Source organism: Delphinapterus leucas, chromosome 3 (genome assembly GCF_059928025.1).
Source record: "Delphinapterus leucas isolate spDelLeu-1000000601 "Yukka" chromosome 3, BTC_Dleu_Yukka2, whole genome shotgun sequence".
In the NCBI taxonomy this organism is placed as follows: domain Eukaryota; kingdom Metazoa; phylum Chordata; class Mammalia; order Artiodactyla; family Monodontidae; genus Delphinapterus; species Delphinapterus leucas.
This window is the reverse complement of record NC_143131.1, coordinates 159,740,058-159,756,031: the sequence shown is the minus strand read 5'-3', so window position 1 is coordinate 159,756,031 and position 15,974 is coordinate 159,740,058. Positions and strand designations below refer to the sequence as shown.

At 60.0% G+C, this 15,974-nt stretch overlaps 2 protein-coding genes across 5 annotated transcripts; one reads left to right on the top strand and one right to left on the bottom strand.

The window, feature by feature from the left end:
- Window positions 1-1,329: 1,329 nt before the first annotated feature.
- On the top strand, window positions 1,330-4,204 carry LTC4S (leukotriene C4 synthase). The gene is made up of 5 exons (XM_022563356.3): window positions 1,330-1,524; window positions 3,298-3,397; window positions 3,503-3,573; window positions 3,663-3,744; window positions 3,976-4,204. Exons 1-5 carry the CDS (start codon window positions 1,467-1,469, stop codon window positions 4,103-4,105), a joined length of 441 nt encoding a protein of 146 aa, XP_022419064.1. The 5' UTR covers window positions 1,330-1,466; the 3' UTR covers window positions 4,106-4,204.
- Window positions 4,205-5,146: 942 nt separating this feature from the next.
- On the bottom strand, window positions 5,147-15,213 carry MGAT4B (alpha-1,3-mannosyl-glycoprotein 4-beta-N-acetylglucosaminyltransferase B). 4 transcript variants are annotated; one of them, XM_022563353.3, is made up of 15 exons: window positions 14,868-15,213; window positions 9,560-9,745; window positions 9,334-9,474; window positions 9,120-9,172; window positions 8,674-8,720; window positions 8,229-8,342; window positions 7,923-7,998; window positions 7,680-7,794; window positions 7,187-7,317; window positions 6,904-7,011; window positions 6,590-6,783; window positions 6,090-6,168; window positions 5,920-6,007; window positions 5,728-5,840; window positions 5,147-5,622 (listed from the first exon to the last, which is right to left on the bottom strand). In XM_022563353.3, exons 1-15 carry the CDS (start codon window positions 14,962-14,964, stop codon window positions 5,599-5,601), a joined length of 1,566 nt encoding a protein of 521 aa, XP_022419061.1. In that variant the 5' UTR covers window positions 14,965-15,213; the 3' UTR covers window positions 5,147-5,598. The 4 variants fall into 4 exon arrangements, 3 of the variants coding, with proteins under 3 accessions (XP_022419061.1, XP_022419060.1, XP_022419062.1); XM_022563352.3 differs by having other exon boundaries at window positions 9,120-9,253; window positions 14,868-15,209; XM_022563354.3 differs by lacking the exon at window positions 8,229-8,342 and having other exon boundaries at window positions 9,120-9,253; window positions 14,868-15,210.
- Between the last annotated feature and the right edge of the window lie 761 nt (window positions 15,214-15,974).

Below are 15,974 nucleotides of genomic sequence, written 5' to 3'. Positions count from 1 at the left end.
ATTTGATATTATGTGGAGCTGGGAGTTCTCTTGTGGACCAGTGTCCTGAAGTTGGCTCTCCCACCTCAGAGGCACAGACAGCACTGACTCCTGGCTGCAGCACTAAGAGGCTTTCATCCACATGGCTCGGAATAAAAGGGAGAAAAAGTAGAAAGAAAGAAAGAAAGAAAGAAAGAAAGAAAGAAAGAAAGAAAGAAAGAAAGAAAGAAAGAAAGAAAGAAAGAAAGAAAGAAAGAAAGAAAGAAAGAAAGGAAGAAAGAAAGAAAGAGAAAGAAAGAAAGAAAGGAAGGAAGAAAGAAAGGAGGGAGGGAGGGAGGGAGAAAGGAAGGAAGGAGGGAAGGAAGGAAAGAAAGAAAGAAGATAAAATAAAGTTATTAAAATAAAAAATAATTATTAAGAAAAAAAATTTTTAAGAAAAAAAAAGACGGATGGATAGAACCCTAGGACAAATGGTGGAAGCAAAGCTATACAGACAAAATCTCACACAGAAGAGTACACATACACACAAAAAGAGGAAAAGGGGAAAAAATCATAAATCTTGCTCTCAAAGGCCACCTCCTCAATTTGGGACGATTCGTTGTCTATTCATGTATTCCACAGATGCAGGGTACATCAAGTTGATTGTGGAGCTTTAATCCGCTGCTTCTGAGGCTGCTGGGAGAGATTTCCCTTTCTCTTCTTTGTTCTCACAGCTCCAGGGGCTCAGTTTTGGATTTGGCCCCGCCTCTGCGTGTAGGTCGCCGGAGGGCGTCTGTTCTTTGCTCAGACAGGACGGGGTTAAAGGAGCAGCTGCTTCGGGGGCTCTGGCTCACTCAGGCCGGGGGGAGCCTGCGGCGGCAGAGGCCAGAGTGACGTTGTACCAGCCTGAGGCGCGCTGTGCGTTCTCCCGGGGGAGTTGTCCCTGGATCCCGGGACCCTGGCAGTGGCGGGCTGCACAGGCTCCCCGGAAGGGGGGTGTGGATAGTGACCTGTGCTCGCACACAGGCTTCTTGGTCGCGGCAGCAGCAGCCTTAGCGTCTCATGCCCGTCTCTGTGGTCCGCGCTGTTAGCCGCGGGTCTCTGGAGCTCCTTTAAGCAGCGCTCTTAATCCCCTCTCCTCGCGCACCAGGAAACGAAGAGGGAAGAAAAAGTCTCTTGCCTCTTCGGCAGGTCCAGACTTTTCCCCGGACTCCCTCCCGGCTAGCCGTGGTGCACTAACCCCCTGCAGGCTGTGTTCACGGATTCTTAACACTGCGCCACCAGGGAAGCTCTGGCCCTGGTTTCCTCTTGCTCAGCCTGACCAGGCTCCCCAGGTCTCTCAGGCAATGGTCACGCCCCCTTCCTCAACCCCCTCCACTGAGAAGGGGCGGGGAGAGCGGGCCACTCTTCCTCTCCTGGACCAGCCTCTGAGCAGCAGACAAGGGTGATAAGAGCCCCACAGCAAGCCCTCTCAGAGTCCAGCCTGGCCCGACAGAGCCACCGGCACCATGAAGGACGAAGTGGCTCTTCTGGCCACTGTCACCCTCCTGGGAGTCTTGCTGCAAGGTGGGCTGGCTTCTGCTCTGGCACTGGGTGGGCTTCAGACCCCTGCAGTCTGCCTTCTGCCCTCTAGGTACTGGGGAGGTGCTGGGGTCCAGGCCCAGGTGAGGGACAGCCCAGGCTCCTGGTATGAAAGCTCTTCTGGCCCCCACCAGAGGGCTGAGGGGCTTGCATTTTCCCCAAGTGGGGAGGGGGAAGCCCTGGAGGGGTGTCTGCAGGGCAAACTGTGAAACCCTGGGCAGGGACCAAGGCTGAGAGGTACCCAACCTAGGGGATGGGCAGCGAAATTGAAAATGGCCCCTGAGGAACAACTGAGGTAGGCATGTGGGCTGCCTGGCTTGGGGTTGGAGGCTGGCACCTCAGCCAGCATAAAGAACCCTGGAGGGGGGCAGGGGCTTTCAGGGGGCAGGTGGGGCATCCAGCTATGTTGGGCTCTAGGACCTGAGCGGGGGGCAGGGTGCCAGGATGAATGGGTGTTCTGATGGTCAGTACAGAAGTGGGACAGCCATGGGCTTGATGCAGCCCTACTCCAGCTGATCCCTGCCCTCCCCAGCGGTCCCCTCTCTGGGTGTCCCAGTGGGAGGGCCCCATCCCCTGGGCCTGCCTTCAAAGTCACCCTCTCTATGCTGGAACCATGTGGAGCTAGACAGGGTTGAAACCTGCTTTTTGGCCCCCAAAGGTGCCTGCTTGGTGCCCTTCTCAGACCAGCCCTAGAGACACATTCCTGGGATAGATATTCTGGCTTTGGAGGACACCATTGCCTCACACTGTATGGGCTAGGACAAGACACAGCCTGGGGCAGGGGCCCTGGAGTGGCTGAGCAGACAGGCTGACTTGATCTCCAGCCATACCAGTAAGCTTGGCCCTCAGCCCTTCCTCACATACACTGTGCTGGCAAGGCTACCCTTGGTATCCACAGTGCACTAAGGTTGGGATATGTCTGCAGAGGGCCTGGCACCAAGCGCACCAGGGCCATGGGACTTGCAGGAAGATAGTTGGAGACACCCAGTACTGGGACTGTTTGTGTGGTGGGCACCTGGCTTCAGGCGAAGAGAAGGGCTCCTGTGCACTCATACCCTCAAGGGCCAGCCCACCCTCTGTACCCACCCATGTTGCAAGGGAGAGGGTCAGAGCCCTGGTGGCTTGGGGTTGGACTAGAATAGTCCCAGCCGTAACCACCTGGGGGCAGAGGAGAGGGTGTCTGTCAGATTGAGGCAGAGCCTGAACAGAGAAACTGAGGCAGGAACCCACACCACAGTTTGGAGGCACAGCCACCCAGGCTTGGTCGGGAGGTCCCTCCTGGTGAGCTCTGTGGGTGGCGGAGCAGGGACAGTTGGTCACAGAGTGTGTGATCCTCTGTAGCTGGAAGGATGCAGCCAACTCTGCCCTCGGGTGGCACTCCCATTCCAGGAATCTGGGCCAAAGTCCAGGCCTAGAGGATGGGAGTTGGACATTTGCCTGTGTTTTGCAAGTGAAATGATTCAGAAGCAAAGTCCTGCGGGCAGGTGTCCTGTGACGTGTCATCCCTTCCCCTACACTCATTGGGCTGGACAGGGCCTCTCAGAGCCCCAGGCGGGCACCCTGCCCTCCCCACTGAGTGTCGTGGACACAGGGCAAGCTCGAAGAGCAGGGGCCGGCGGTCCCCTTGGTCGGGCTTTTAAAGGGGAGTCGTGACGAGCAAGGTGTGGAGCTGGGAAAAGAAAAGATGCGCGGCCAGACTGGAGGCGGGGCCGGGAGTCTGGGTGCCAGATCTGACTCCGGCAACACCTCCTCCCCCAGCCTACTTCTTGCTGCAGGTGATCTCGGCGCGCAGGGCCTTCCACGTGTCTCCGCCGCTCACCACCGGCCCGCCGGAGTTCGAGCGCATCTACCGAGCCCAGTGAGGCGCGGTGGGAGGGCGCGGGGCAGGGAGCTAGGCAGCCCCGGGCGGTCAGGCTCGGAGGCCCCAGGCCGGCGCCCTCATGCCGCTCCTCCCCCACCGCAGAGTGAACTGCAGCGAGTATTTCCCGCTGTTCCTCGCCACGCTCTGGGTCGCCGGCATCTTCTTTCACGAAGGTCTGAGAGCGGGCCAGGGGCATACGCACTAGAGCCCCGGGGGTCCCCGCATCAGCGGGCTCACCCCACCCCGCCCTCCCCTTTCCCAGGGGCGGCAGCACTGTGTGGCCTGGTATACCTGTTCGCGCGCCTCCGCTACTTTCAGGGCTACGCGAGATCTGCGCAGCAAAGGTGAGAACCGGAGCGGGGCTCCCGGGAGCTCCACCGGGGCGGGGAAAGGTGGCTTGGCTTGTGGGCAGGGTCTTGACGGCAGAGGCCGCAAGCGGATGCCGGGCGGGACCAGGAGACTGGTTGGAGGCTGTTCCCTTTTGGGGGCAGGTGGGCGGGCCCTGGTGGAGGCGGGCCGTAGGGTTGGGGTGGGGCCATTGCCCCCGCCCCGCCCCCGCTGAGCACTGCCCGCAGGCTGGCCCCGCTGTACGCGAGCGCGCGCGCGCTCTGGCTTCTCGTGGTGTTGGCGGCGCTTGGCCTACTCGCCCACTTCCTCCCGGCCGCGCTCCTCGGACAGTTCCAGAAACTGCTGCAGAAGGCCTGAGACGGAGGACGCCGGGTGGGCGGAGCCTCCTGGAGGACGGGGGAGGGTGCTCGCCCCCATCCCAGTCTCTCATTAAAGCGTGATCTCGAGTGCACTGTCTGGGTCGGAGTGGGTTGCGCACTGCGGGTTGTAGAGCTTGGAGGGGCCTAGCTTCAGGCCACAGCAGTCTGTCGGGCTGCGGAAGGAAAGAGGCCTCTCTCGGGCAGGGGCTCGATCGGGCCCTGGGTCCGGTCCTCTCCCGCCCTGCTCCCCCACGCTGCTAGTCACACATCCTTTCCCGCCGGGGCTCCCCCCACGGCTCCTCCTCCCTGCGGTCAGCTCTTTCCTCGCCTGTCCCCCTCCTATGAGGCCTGCCTCTCCACCGACCCTGAGCCGCCCTATTCCTCATACCCTGGACTTCACAGCCGATACGAGGGGCTTTTTTTGGGTCGGTACTCGGTTACCGGCATCTAGAACAATGCAGTGTTCAGGGCAACCTGTTGCGGCCCGCGGAGAACGACGATGAACTTAATCAATGTAGTTTTAAGAGGCGCTCTCCAGTAAACGTCCTAGTGTCTCGGGGGACCAGATCTGGGGAAGGCCTGCTGGCCGGGAAGAGTCCCTAAAAAGGTGACTTTTAGCTGAGCAGGCAGAGGAGCTTTCAAAGCAGGGCAAAAACAAAGGCCCTGAGATGGATGGGAGAACCTAAAATGAGTCACAGACTGGGGACAGGAGCAGAGCCTTGGAGACGGTGGAAAAGGTGGGACTGAGACCCAGGAAGGAGTGGGAGGAGGAGGCGGGGGGATGCCTTTCGTGAGAGGCGGCTGCAGGCACTTGGGGAGGTATGATGGGCGCTAGGGGGCACGCTCCGAGGAGGGTTATCACGGAAGTGGGGGCGGTTTGGGGGTGTGGACCCAGATTCTGCACCAGCTCCATCAGCGAGGTACCGACCGGGCGGCCGGGACCCTCCCAGAGAATGCGAGCGAGGTCCTGCGGAACTGCGCGGAGGGCGGGGTCGCCGGGTGGCTAGGCGCCAGGCTGTGAGCTCGGAGCAGGCACACACTTCATTAACCCTTTATTACAAGGAGCGCTCTTATAGAAGTATATGTGGACTTAACGTGAAAAAAATCAAATGTATCCAAGAATAAAAAACACAGCACATAAAGTAGTATATGCATTCCAGTGTTCGCGCGAAGACAGTGGTCGCCCAGGAAAAGGCTCTTCTATAAAGGCCTGGCTCAAGGGGGCCAGGGTGCGAACGGTTCCGGGCGGCGCGGACCGGCCTCAGGCACAGTGTGGGGGCCTCCTGCCTCTTCCCCGCGGCCGGCGGGCGGGGCAGCACCAGTTCCTGGGGCCTCCGGGCCAGCGGCCACCCCAGGCCAATGGAGTGGGGTGCCAGGCAGAACCCCTCAGACTGGGGTGGCCATGCCTGGCCCTCCGGGGGCAGCGGCGACGACATCCCAGGTCTCGTGGGCTTCAGGGCCAGCCAAAACGCACCCTCAGAAGCCCTTGGCTTAGTCAGCCTTTTTCAGGAAGATCTGGAAGAGCAGGGCTCAGTGTCAGCTGGGGTCTCAGAGAGCAGCCCTGGTCTAGCTATTTGGTACAGCTCCCCATTCCCTGTACCCAGCCCTGCCCTATATCACCTCACTCAGAATGACCCACACCGGCGAGTCTGTCTGGATGGAGAGGCGCAGTGCTTCCAGGGGGCCAAAGGCTGGGTCCACTTCTCCCTGTGCCACACCCTTGTAGAAAGAGCCTGGGGGAGTGCAGCAATGAGAGGTTGTCCCAAGACTCCTGCCTCTCCCCTCACCTCCACTTGACTGCCCCTCACTCACCGATCTGGAGGTAGCCATCAGAGCTCCGAGGGTACTGGAGAGTGGCTGAACGGCCCTCCTGCAGGGCCTCCTTGTCTGACTGGAGGTTCTGGGGACAAAATCAAGGGGCTGAAGACAGTGGCTGTGGAAGGGGCAGGCCTCAGTGCACACCCACCTGCTACTACACTCACATCAAAGGGCAGCACCTCCACAGATGTGTTGAAGAGCTTGTCCTCTGGGTGCTCAATGTTCCCACTTCGGAAGAAGAACCTGTGGCCAGACAGGCCTGTGAGCTGCTGCAGGGGTGGGGCACTGCCCAGGCACACTACCCAGCAGAGAAAGGCCAGGCCTGGGCTAGGAGTGCAGGAGGTGGGCCCTGAGGTACTGGGTGAGGCTGGGCACCACCCGGGGCAGCCGTTGGACTGTGCAAGGCAACCAGGGCCTTACTTGTAAGGACACTGGTGATGGGCAATGTCACTGAGCTCCTGTGGGCACTGTTGGACTTAGTCTTTACAAAGTGACTACTGTTCTGAGCCCCACTTTTCAGATAAGAAAACTTAATAAGGTTAAGTAATTTGCAGGGGAGGGTCACAGAGGGAAATCTGCAGGTTCAGAAATTTGTGGTGAGGCCTCTACCCTGGTAGCCACCCTGCCCCTCCCCCAAGGTGGACCTGTGGGCGCTGGCACTGACCGCTCCAGTCGCAGTGGCTGGAAGAAGCGGAAGCGGATGAAGTCCCCTGCAGCGGGCGTGAAGGCCCAGAAGAAATCCTCGCGCAGGTAGGCCTTCTCCAGGGTGAAGTGCTGGTATGTCTTGAGGCTCGTGCTCACTTCCGCTGGCGGGTTCACATGCTCCTTCCGCAATGCCTGCTTCCCAAAGTCCTTGTCCTACAGTGGAGGAGGGACAATGGTGTTAGGGTGGGCCCTGGACTTGCCCTGCTACCTCCTTGTCCAACCTCAGCCCAGGCTCTGCTGTACTCAACTAGGCTTGAGTGTGGCACTGCCCACCTTCAGTTTCTGGATCTTGCCCGCCAGTGAGGAGTGAGTGCCCACATGCTGGAAGAGGGATGGCTTGAAGCGGATCCGCAGGTTGGCCTTCTGCCGGTCACAGTGCTTCTGTGGAGGGAGGGTGACACACACAAGGGCTCAACTCAACTCTACCTCTGAAGACAGAAACTCCTCCAGCCAGCAGCGCAGTCTCCTCCTGTCAGGTGCATGGTCACCGACACAGTCCCTACTGGAGGCTGCTTGCTCCACCGCCCCCTCTCGCCTCTGTGCAGGTTCTGCTCACCGCATCCTTCTCAGGATTGCAGACCTTCACCCACAGAATATGGTCCAGGAGCCAGTCGATGGGCTTGTCCCGGTAGAACATGAGGATGAACTCCACAATGACGCTCAAGTCCAGTGACTTGAACATCTTCCCTGGGGGTGGGATTGGAGGGAAAGGGGTGCTGAGTAGGCAGCTCTGCCCTGCCCTACTTCCTCTTAGTCCCTGTGGGGGACTCTGGGAAGGGTCCCACAGCAAAACCTCTGGCTGGCTGCAGGCAGGTGCAGGTAACAAGAGAGCAGACGGGATGGTGAGCCCAAACATCCCGATGCAGAGGGCAGGCAGGAACAGGCCAGGTGGGGCTGCAGCAGGCACTCCAGGCAAAGGCTCAGAGCACGACACTGCATGGTACTAGGGCTCGGAACAGGGCGTGGGACTGAGATGATGAGAGAGGCAGAAGTGGGCTGGATGGAGATATTTTGGTTAGGTCAGCGGGGCAGGGAGGGGGGTGGCACACCAATGAAGCCCAGCTGGGAGAACTCCAGGATCATCCAGTCCTCCGAGGGCTGCTGGAGTGCGAAGTTCTTCATGGTGCTCAGGTAGTTGGGCTTGGCTATGATGTCATCCTCCAGCTGCACAGTGGTGGGTAGGTAGAAGGGGGCCGGGACTCAGGATGGGCACAGGGGCAGGGCAGGGCTTGCCACCCAGGCTCATCCAGGGTCCAGGGGGAAAAGGGACAGAGCAGGGTCTCAGTGCTCACCTGCACGTAGTAAATGCCTTTGGACTGCGCATACATCATGAGGAAGCAGTAATCAAGGTTCTGTTTGGTCCTCCACCTGTGGGCCAGGGGCAGGGGCCTCAAGAGCTCAGACCCCCTCCACCTCCAATGTGGCTACCACAGAGGCCACTGAGTGGGTAGGAGACCCCCACCCCCCCATGCAGGGGTCCTCCAATGGAACAATGGAGGCACTGCAGGGAAGTGCCCAGGACTCATACACCCACAAACTAGGTTCTTAGCACAGGTGGGCAGGTGCTGGGGGCACAGGGAGGTGGGTAGTGCTAGTACCTGACTCTCTCCTTGGGGTCCCCAAAGGACTCTCGGAGGCGGGAGAAGTCAGGGTAGAAGTGGGGAGAAGGGGAGATGACCTCTAGGAGCCCAGAATGGATCTCTGTAGGGAACCTGGGGGACAGGAAGGCCCAGTGAGTGTGCAGCCTCCAGGGACTGGAGCAGGGACAGAGCTGAGCTAGCTAGACCCCGTCCTTTTCTTAAGGCCCACCAGGCAGACATCCCCTGACACCACACCCATCCTACTGAGGCACTGAGGCTCCAGAGGGGTTGGGTCATCTCTACATGCCCACCCCCTTTCATCAAGAAGGGAAGCACCCTTTCCCACAGAGGGATGGTGCATCTTGCTGGGGGGGGGGGGGGCGCGGCACAGCCGGCACCTGTCTGCCCAACACCCCGCAAAGTGTCCTCCCTCCACCAGCCTTGTCGGGCTGTCTGTACTCACAAGGCCTTGATATTCTCCGTCACCAGCGAGGTATACTGTGGGTCAGTCTGTGGGGAGACCAAGTGCCCTCCATGAGCCAGGCTGCCAGCCCAAATGGCCTGGAAGAAAGGGCTGAGGGAAGGACACAGCCTTCTCTCCCACATTGAGGGAGTGAGCCCACCATCCTGAAGGCTAAGTAAGGCTGGGCCTGGGGGTCACAGGTGCCTCAGAAAAAGCCCTTTTAGATACCTCGGTCCAAGGGGTGGGACAGACTATAACTGGCATCTCCACGAGGGGGCGCTAAAATGTCTTTTAACTTTTTATCTTGTTAAGTTTGTGAGTGAAACTGACGATTGAACTTCTGAGAGTTTTTTCCTCCGAAATGTTGCTGTTTTCATTCTCCTTGTTATTTTGTGCCGTGTGTCTTCCTCTGAATGTCCCCTCGACCCGTGCCCCAGCCCACTTGCCTCAGCGATCAGCACCACGATGACCGAGTCCTCTTTCTCCTGTGGGCTTAGCTCTGAGATGAGCGAGTGCAGCGTGTCAGTCAGGTACGAGTGCACCTCGCGCCGCACGCTGGGGATGCCCATCACCACTGACACTGCAGGGACGCGGAGGGTTGGTACTGGGCACTGCGTGGGGGTCGTCCCACCACCCGCCACTCCCGGGCCCCACCCCTACCTCCGGTGCGGCCCTGGCCCACGCGCACGGCGGGCTGCAGGCTGCTTTCCTTGGCTAGTAGGTGTGGCAGGTGGTGGAAGACAGTGGGTAGGTGCAGCACGTGCTTGTGCGAGACGTTCCACGGCTTCAGGCGTGGATCCTCTGGGTGGGTCGGGAAGGGACAGGTCAGACAACGCGGTCTGCCATCAGCCTCGCATCCCCTGCCACTTCCCGCTCCTGCGCTCACCGGTTAGGCGGCCCCAGGTGCGATTGCTGTCTCCGTCTCGCAGCGCTTGTCTCTCCGACACGGCCCTCTTGATCTCGTCCAGCACCAGGTTGAGCTCCTTGGAGCGCTTGAGGCTCTCCTGCTCAGCTGCATGCAACCGGTCACGCAGCGCCAGAAACTCCCGCTGGTACACATCCACCACATCGCCTGTGGGTGGTACACAGGCTGTCACCAGGGGGCAGCATACAGCTGAGGTACTGCTCCTTTAGTGTTAGCCTACACATCTGTTCATATGCCTGCCACATGTGAGCCACATGGGGTTACATAAGGGTCACTCTGAAGTCACAGTGACACTCACACTTGGGGAAGAAAAGCCTCCCCTGGGGGAATTAGCCCTCTCCAGTGCTCTCCCTTTATTTTCTGCATTGAGGAGACATCTGAAGTGGGAGGGCTACAGGACCACTTCCAGCCCCAGGTGAGACAAACCTAAGCTGAGGCTGAAAAGGCTCAGACTGAATCCTCTCCATCCCCTCCCCTCTCCTCCCAAAGCCCCCTCTTGCTTCTCCTTGCAGCATCTCCTCCTTCCAGGAAGTAGGGCACCCAAGGTCCCACACAGGGCACAAGGACCCAGACCTTCCTCAAGGAGCCCTTGGCATTGAGGCCAACCTTGCCCTGTTCCTTCTTTCAGCCTCTGCACTTTGCTTCCCATCCCCATTCACAGAGATCACAGGCAGCCCCATCCCCAAGGCCCCATGGGGACAGAAAACCTCCCTTGACTCTCCCCCATATCCTGCAAGTAGTACTGAGCCCCATGCACCCATTTGTCACTGTCCTCATGGTTGTCATTCTACACTAGGCACCAGCTCTGGATTTGCAATCTCACACAGTCCGGCGGGGGTGGGTGGGTGGGGACTGTTGCAGTTACAGCCCCCAGTGCTCAGAGGAGCAAATGAAGTTGAGAAACTAGTCAGGGGTACCTCAGCAAGTCAGCAGCAGAAAGGCGACAAGAGCTCTAAGTGCGCTGAGGCCTGCTTCTCTGGAGATGTGTCCTAGGCCTAGACCATGCCACCCCAGGGGGGCCTGTGTCAGAACCTCCAACTGGGCACCATGTGCAGGCACTAGGGGTGCACATGGGCCAGAAGCAGCACAGAGGTAGGGCTGCCTGACAGTGGAGAGGGATCTCCAGGGTGCCAAGTACCTGGCTCCACTGGTCTGGCAGGGCCCAGTGAGCAAGAATGAGACAAACAACATCAACAACGTCGTTATCTGCTGCTGAGGCAGCCAGGTCCTGCCAGGCTGTGCACTCTCAAGGCCTTTTCTAATCGGCTTTTGCCCTCTTTATTTGCCATCACACACACCTCCTTTTCCTTGTCTGAGGTCTATGCTTTCACACATGCTGTCTCTTCTGACTGGAATCCCCTTTTCTCTTCTGGGCCTGATGAAAACCCATGTAGCCTTCAAGGCCTAGTTGCCTTCCAGATCTCCCCTCTCACCCTCAGGCAGCTCTTATGTTCCTTGATCCCTTGCAGAGGGGTGGTCACAGCCCCTAGAATGCCCTGGGATGGTGTCACCTCCCCACAATCGGGTATACCAAAGGTCATGACTAAGGCAAAGTTCGGTCATCTCAGGACACCCCCTTTCTGCAGCTGGGGCAGAGGCTGAAGTGCTAAGTCCTGGGGAAGAGGGAGGGGTAGCCCCTACGCAGGATGGAGAGGCTGTGGGGGGAGGGGCAGGGGAGCCAAGCAGATCCTTGATGAGGCACTCCAGAGTTAGCAGCTTGCCCGATCTCCCTTCCCACACCCTGCCCATGGGGCCAAAGGCCAGGCCACTTCAAGCTTCTGTGCTCAGGGACAGCCCTGCAGGGGGAGGGAGTCAGGAGTCAGGTTACCAGATCTTTGAGGCTCTGCTCTGGGTTCTGAGGCCAGGTTACCCTGGAAACCTGACCCCTTGAACAGGGAGCTGGCCACCCCAGCACTCACCTGCCCAGCTGCCAGTAGGGAGGAGGGACTGTAGGTGCTGAGGCCCAGCAGGAGGGAGTTCAGAGCTGCCTACACAGGCAGGTGGCCTCCCTCCCGCCTGGGTCCCTACCCACCCACCTATTGTCCCTGATGCCCTCCCCAATGCCACCCCAGTGTTGTGGAGCTGCTGAGTCTTGCAGGGGCAGCCCTTGTGCTACTGGCTACACCCAAGGCAGCTCCCTGCAGTGGGGCCCTCTGTGAAGTGGAGGGAGGGTAAGGAGACCTCATCCCCCTCTGACTGCTGTTGCTGCCCCTGTCGTCCCCCCCCCCGCCCCCCCCCCCCCGCAAACCCGTGGCCTTCTCTGATCTTTAAGTAGGCTGAGCTCTGTCCAACCTTAGCCTGCCCCAGGGGGACAGGCCTGCTGACCTGAATCACCCTGACCACCAAGGCCTGGGCACAGCCTGCTCCCTACCCTGGCCTCCCTTCCTAGGAGCCTTCTTCTGCCCAAGTCCTGGGGGCAGCTGTGGTCACACTACTGGAGGCTTTCCCGCCCCTTCCTCCACCAGAAGGCAGAGTAATCAGGATACCTGAAGCCCATGGACCACAGTCTTCCCTTTGGTTCCCTCTTTGTTAAAGAAACAGATTCAAGAGCCAGGCTGGGGCACAGACCTTGTGCTCTGTACTTAGGGAAGGGGAAACAGGCTCAGAGGAGCACAGGCTGGTTCCAGGCCCAGCAAAGGTCTGCTGTTAACCTGCGGTGAGGGGACTTCCCTTGCGGTCCAGTGGCTAAGACTCTGAGCTCCCAATGCAGGGGGCCCAGGTTCAATCCCTGGTCAGGGAACTAGATCCCATATGCCGCAACTAAGACTTCGCAAGTCTCAACTAAAAGATCCTGCACATGGCAGGGAAGATCACACATGTGGCAACGAAGATCCTGCGGGCAGCAACTAAGACCTGGAGCAGCCAAATAAATAAATGAATATTTTTTTTAAAAAGTCTTGCAGTAGGGCAGGGGCATGGAGAGGGTGCAGGTGTTCACCTCCTCTCCAGGACTTGCACCCACCATCCCAGTGGTCAAGACAGGCATCCATCATTGCTGAAATCCAAGAGAGGGGACAGCCTAGACATTGGGGAGGGCTGTGTGGCTGAGGCCACCTCCCTGGAGGGTTTGCCGTTTTCCCTGGGGACCTTCAGCAGGTGCTTGGCTGAGGGCTACAGTTTGAGCATTAGTGGAGCTGCTGCACAAATTTGGTCAAGGCTGGATATGAAAGTGGGCCTGAAACCCCGTATCTAGGGTCCGTCTTGCTAAGGCCTATGTGTCCTTCCTGGCCCTTGGCTTCCAGGATGCCACCTGTTCCTGCTTTCCCTTCCTCTCTGGCTTCTTGCCCACCTCTTCCCTTCCCTACAGATATGGCTTCCTCTGCCTTTCCTCTAAGCATCGGTGCCTGGGCCAGCCCTCTCCTGAGCCTCCTACTCACTGCAAGCTGGAAGCCAAGGTCCAGTCTGGCCTCAGACTTAGTCTGGTTTCCCCATGGGCTTAATACAGTCATCTGAATGTAAGAATGAGAAAGGTTCATATAAGAGCCCAGACTCAGTCTTCTCTTCAAGCTTCCAAAGACCAGACCCTACTGGGACTCCCAAAACAGTAACAGCCCTTGATGGGGAAGGCCCAGGTGACCCTCTTGTCACATGTCACACAGGCTTCTGGACTGCCACACCCAAGGGACAAGGACCCCTGCATCTGACCCCCACATTTCTTTGAGTAGGGGTGCTCTCCTGCTCCACAGGCCCTCCTCGATGCCCCGCTTAGGGAGAGTAGGCTCTAAATGGAGCCATGGGTATCCCCCTCACTCCTGGACACTGTGGCCAGCCAGACTCACAGAGAAGGTGTCCTGGTGGGAGGCTGGTGCTGCAGTTCCTGACACCTGGCTGAGGGCCAGTGGCTGCCATAGGAGGCACACAGGAACTGCGGCCTAGCCCAGGACAAGGTACAAGGGGTCATCGTTCCACTCACAGCTGAACAAATGTGCCCCAGCCCATCAGATATGGCCCCACCTTGGCCTCCATGCCAGGCTGCTTACATGGCCACTCTCTCAAGGGTCCAAAATGCCCTCCCCCAGGTGACACACCCCATCTACGGAGAACTCCGCCCCAGCCATGCCCTCCATGTACCAAGTCCTAGGGGGTCTCCCCTCAGGTGCTCTGGAGCCCCTAGGGCAGCCCAGGCCTTCACCCAAACAGGGCTGGGCTGAGCTGGGCGGGCAGGAGCCAGGCGGGCAGGAGCCAGGCGGGCAGGAGCCAGGCGGGGACACTGGGACTTGGAGGGTCAGAAAGGCTCCAGCTTCTCCCGCAGCCTCTGTTGCGGAACAGGGAAGCAGGAGGTGGGAGGGAGGCAGAGGGTCAGTTGGCCTCAGCCTGATCCTGCTTAGGCCTCCTGCAGGAAAGCCAGACGGCAGGAAGGAAGCAGCTTTTCCCGGTGCCTCCTGTGCTAAAGGCTGGGTAGACAAGGGCCTGCGAGCGCCTCATCAGCCTTCAACCCTCAGCCAAGGCCCCACTCAGCCCCAGCCATCCCAACCAACACAGAGCAACTCCAGCCAGTGCTGGGGCCTGCCCCCTCAGTCCTAAGTGTGGTGGCCAGATGCAGAGGGGCCATGACGGTGGACTGGCCAGCTTAACCAAACTTAAGGTGAGACCACACAAAATAAGTTAGCCGGTAGCCAGGACTGGGTGGGGCGCTCATGAGGCCCTCCATGCATCCCCCCGGGCCAGTAGCCACAGGAAGCATTCCGCAGCACCCACATCCCTGTGGAGGAGTCCTGGGGCCAGATGTCCTGGAGGAGGGCTGTGGAGGCCCCAGGGAGCCGCACCCACAGTGGGCTGGGGTGGAGAGGTGGTGTGAAGTGATGGTACTGCCTGGATGTCTGGCTGCCTCCTCACTCGTGTCTCAGGATCGGTGTACCCAGGTGCCTGGAGCGGTACCCTGGGGACCCTCTGGCACAGCCACCTCTGTGACCTTGTGTCTCTGTCCCTCTCTGAGAACCCTGAGGTCCCCAGCTCACCAGAGGGAGCGACCCGCCCTAACACGGGCAGAACTGTACTCACGAAGGCCGGTCCTGAGCGCGCACGGGGCACCCGACTCCCGCTCACCGGCGCGGCCCAGCCCAGGCCAGAGGAGAATTTCGTTATTCCAGCAGCAAACAAGTGGGAGCGAGGATGGGAGGGGCGTCCTCTCGCACCGCCCGGGCGGGGAAGGGGCGCCCGCGTCGGCTTCCGGCCGCTTTCCGCGGCAGCCGCCCGGACCCCGCTCCAGCCGCCGGCGCCCAGGTGTGGGAGGGGGCGCGAAGCGAGCGACGGCGGGGGAGGGGCTCACCTTTCTGGCCGCTGAGCGCCGCGTACCAGGAGAGCGAGAGGAAGGCGCACAGGCAGAAGAGCAGCAGCGTCAGGAAGGCGCCATTGCGGAGCCTCATCTCCTCAGGTGCGCGGTGGGCGCCGGCGGGGCCGAGGCCGCATGGCCCGGGGGGGCCGGGGCCGGGGCGCGGGGACCTGGAGGCTGCAGGGGCCCCGGCCCCGGGGCAGGGAGGGGCTGGGAGCCCGGGGCCGGGCAGGGATGCGGGCGGGCCTGCCGGGCTGGGGACTGGGCCGGGCACCGCGCTGACGGCTCCTCTGAGGCGCGGGGAGTGGACCGCCTAGGCTCGGCGCTTGGGCCGGGCCAGGCTGGGCTAGGCTGGGCGGTGAGAGCCGCGGCCCGGCCTGGATCCCGGGCCGCCGCGGAGTCGGCTGCGAAGGGCGGGGCGGCCGGGATTTAAAGGGGCCGCATCATCCGCTGCTGCCACCAGCACCACGAGGGGGCGGGGTGGGGGACCAAGGCCCGGGATCCCGCCCTCCTGGCTCCGGACAGCGGCCCCCGCGTGGGCTCATGCGTCCCAGACTTCACGGCCCTGGGCACCGGCCTCAGGTAGGTCAAAGCTGGGGCCTTCGCGAGTTCGCGTCTAATGTGGTGGAGGCCATGTGAGGGGGTCCCCCGACCCCTTCTCAGTAACATTTTCGTTGTGAACTCTCGAAACCCAGATCTGGACTTCAATCACATTAACTTGAGGCCCCTCAGGTCCCTTCGCCAGGTCTGAGAAGCCTAGGCAAATAAAGGTGAGACAAGCTGGGACCTGGGACCTGGAACCCTTTGCTGCAGTGCTTGCTCCTGGACAAACATCTCCTCCAGCAACAAAATACGAAGAAACTACAAGGGACTAAAAAGTACTGTGTGCATGGGCAGTTGGGGCAAATTATGAACAGCAAGATAGAAAAAGACCAAAAACCTGACTGCCACTTCTGAAGAGCCGGGAGCAAAAACAGGGTACTGCACATGCCCACTGTGCACCATCAAAGGGGTGGGCAGACCACCTAAGCCACCCCTCCTGCCCAACCCCCGGACACACCCCTAACCTCACCCCATGTAAGGAACCAGAGAGCCCCACCGGGA

Excerpts from the sequence above, each read along its gene's own strand:
- MGAT4B (XM_022563352.3), bottom strand. The coding sequence starts at position 14,964 with ATGAGGCTCCGCAATGGCGCCTTCCTGACGCTGCTGCTCTTCTGCCTG. Across the intron at positions 7,999-8,228 it reads GACCCCAAGGAGAGAGTCAG|GTGGAGGACCAAACAGAACC; the intron begins GTACTAGCACTA and ends CCTGGCCCACAG. Across the intron at positions 6,784-6,903 it reads GCAAGATCCAGAAACTGAAG|GACAAGGACTTTGGGAAGCA; the intron begins GTGGGCAGTGCC and ends CCTCCACTGTAG.
- LTC4S (XM_022563356.3), top strand. The coding sequence starts at position 1,467 with ATGAAGGACGAAGTGGCTCTTCTGGCCACTGTCACCCTCCTGGGAGTC. Across the intron at positions 1,525-3,297 it reads CCTGGGAGTCTTGCTGCAAG|CCTACTTCTTGCTGCAGGTG; the intron begins GTGGGCTGGCTT and ends CTCCTCCCCCAG. Across the intron at positions 3,574-3,662 it reads CGGCATCTTCTTTCACGAAG|GGGCGGCAGCACTGTGTGGC; the intron begins GTCTGAGAGCGG and ends CCCCTTTCCCAG.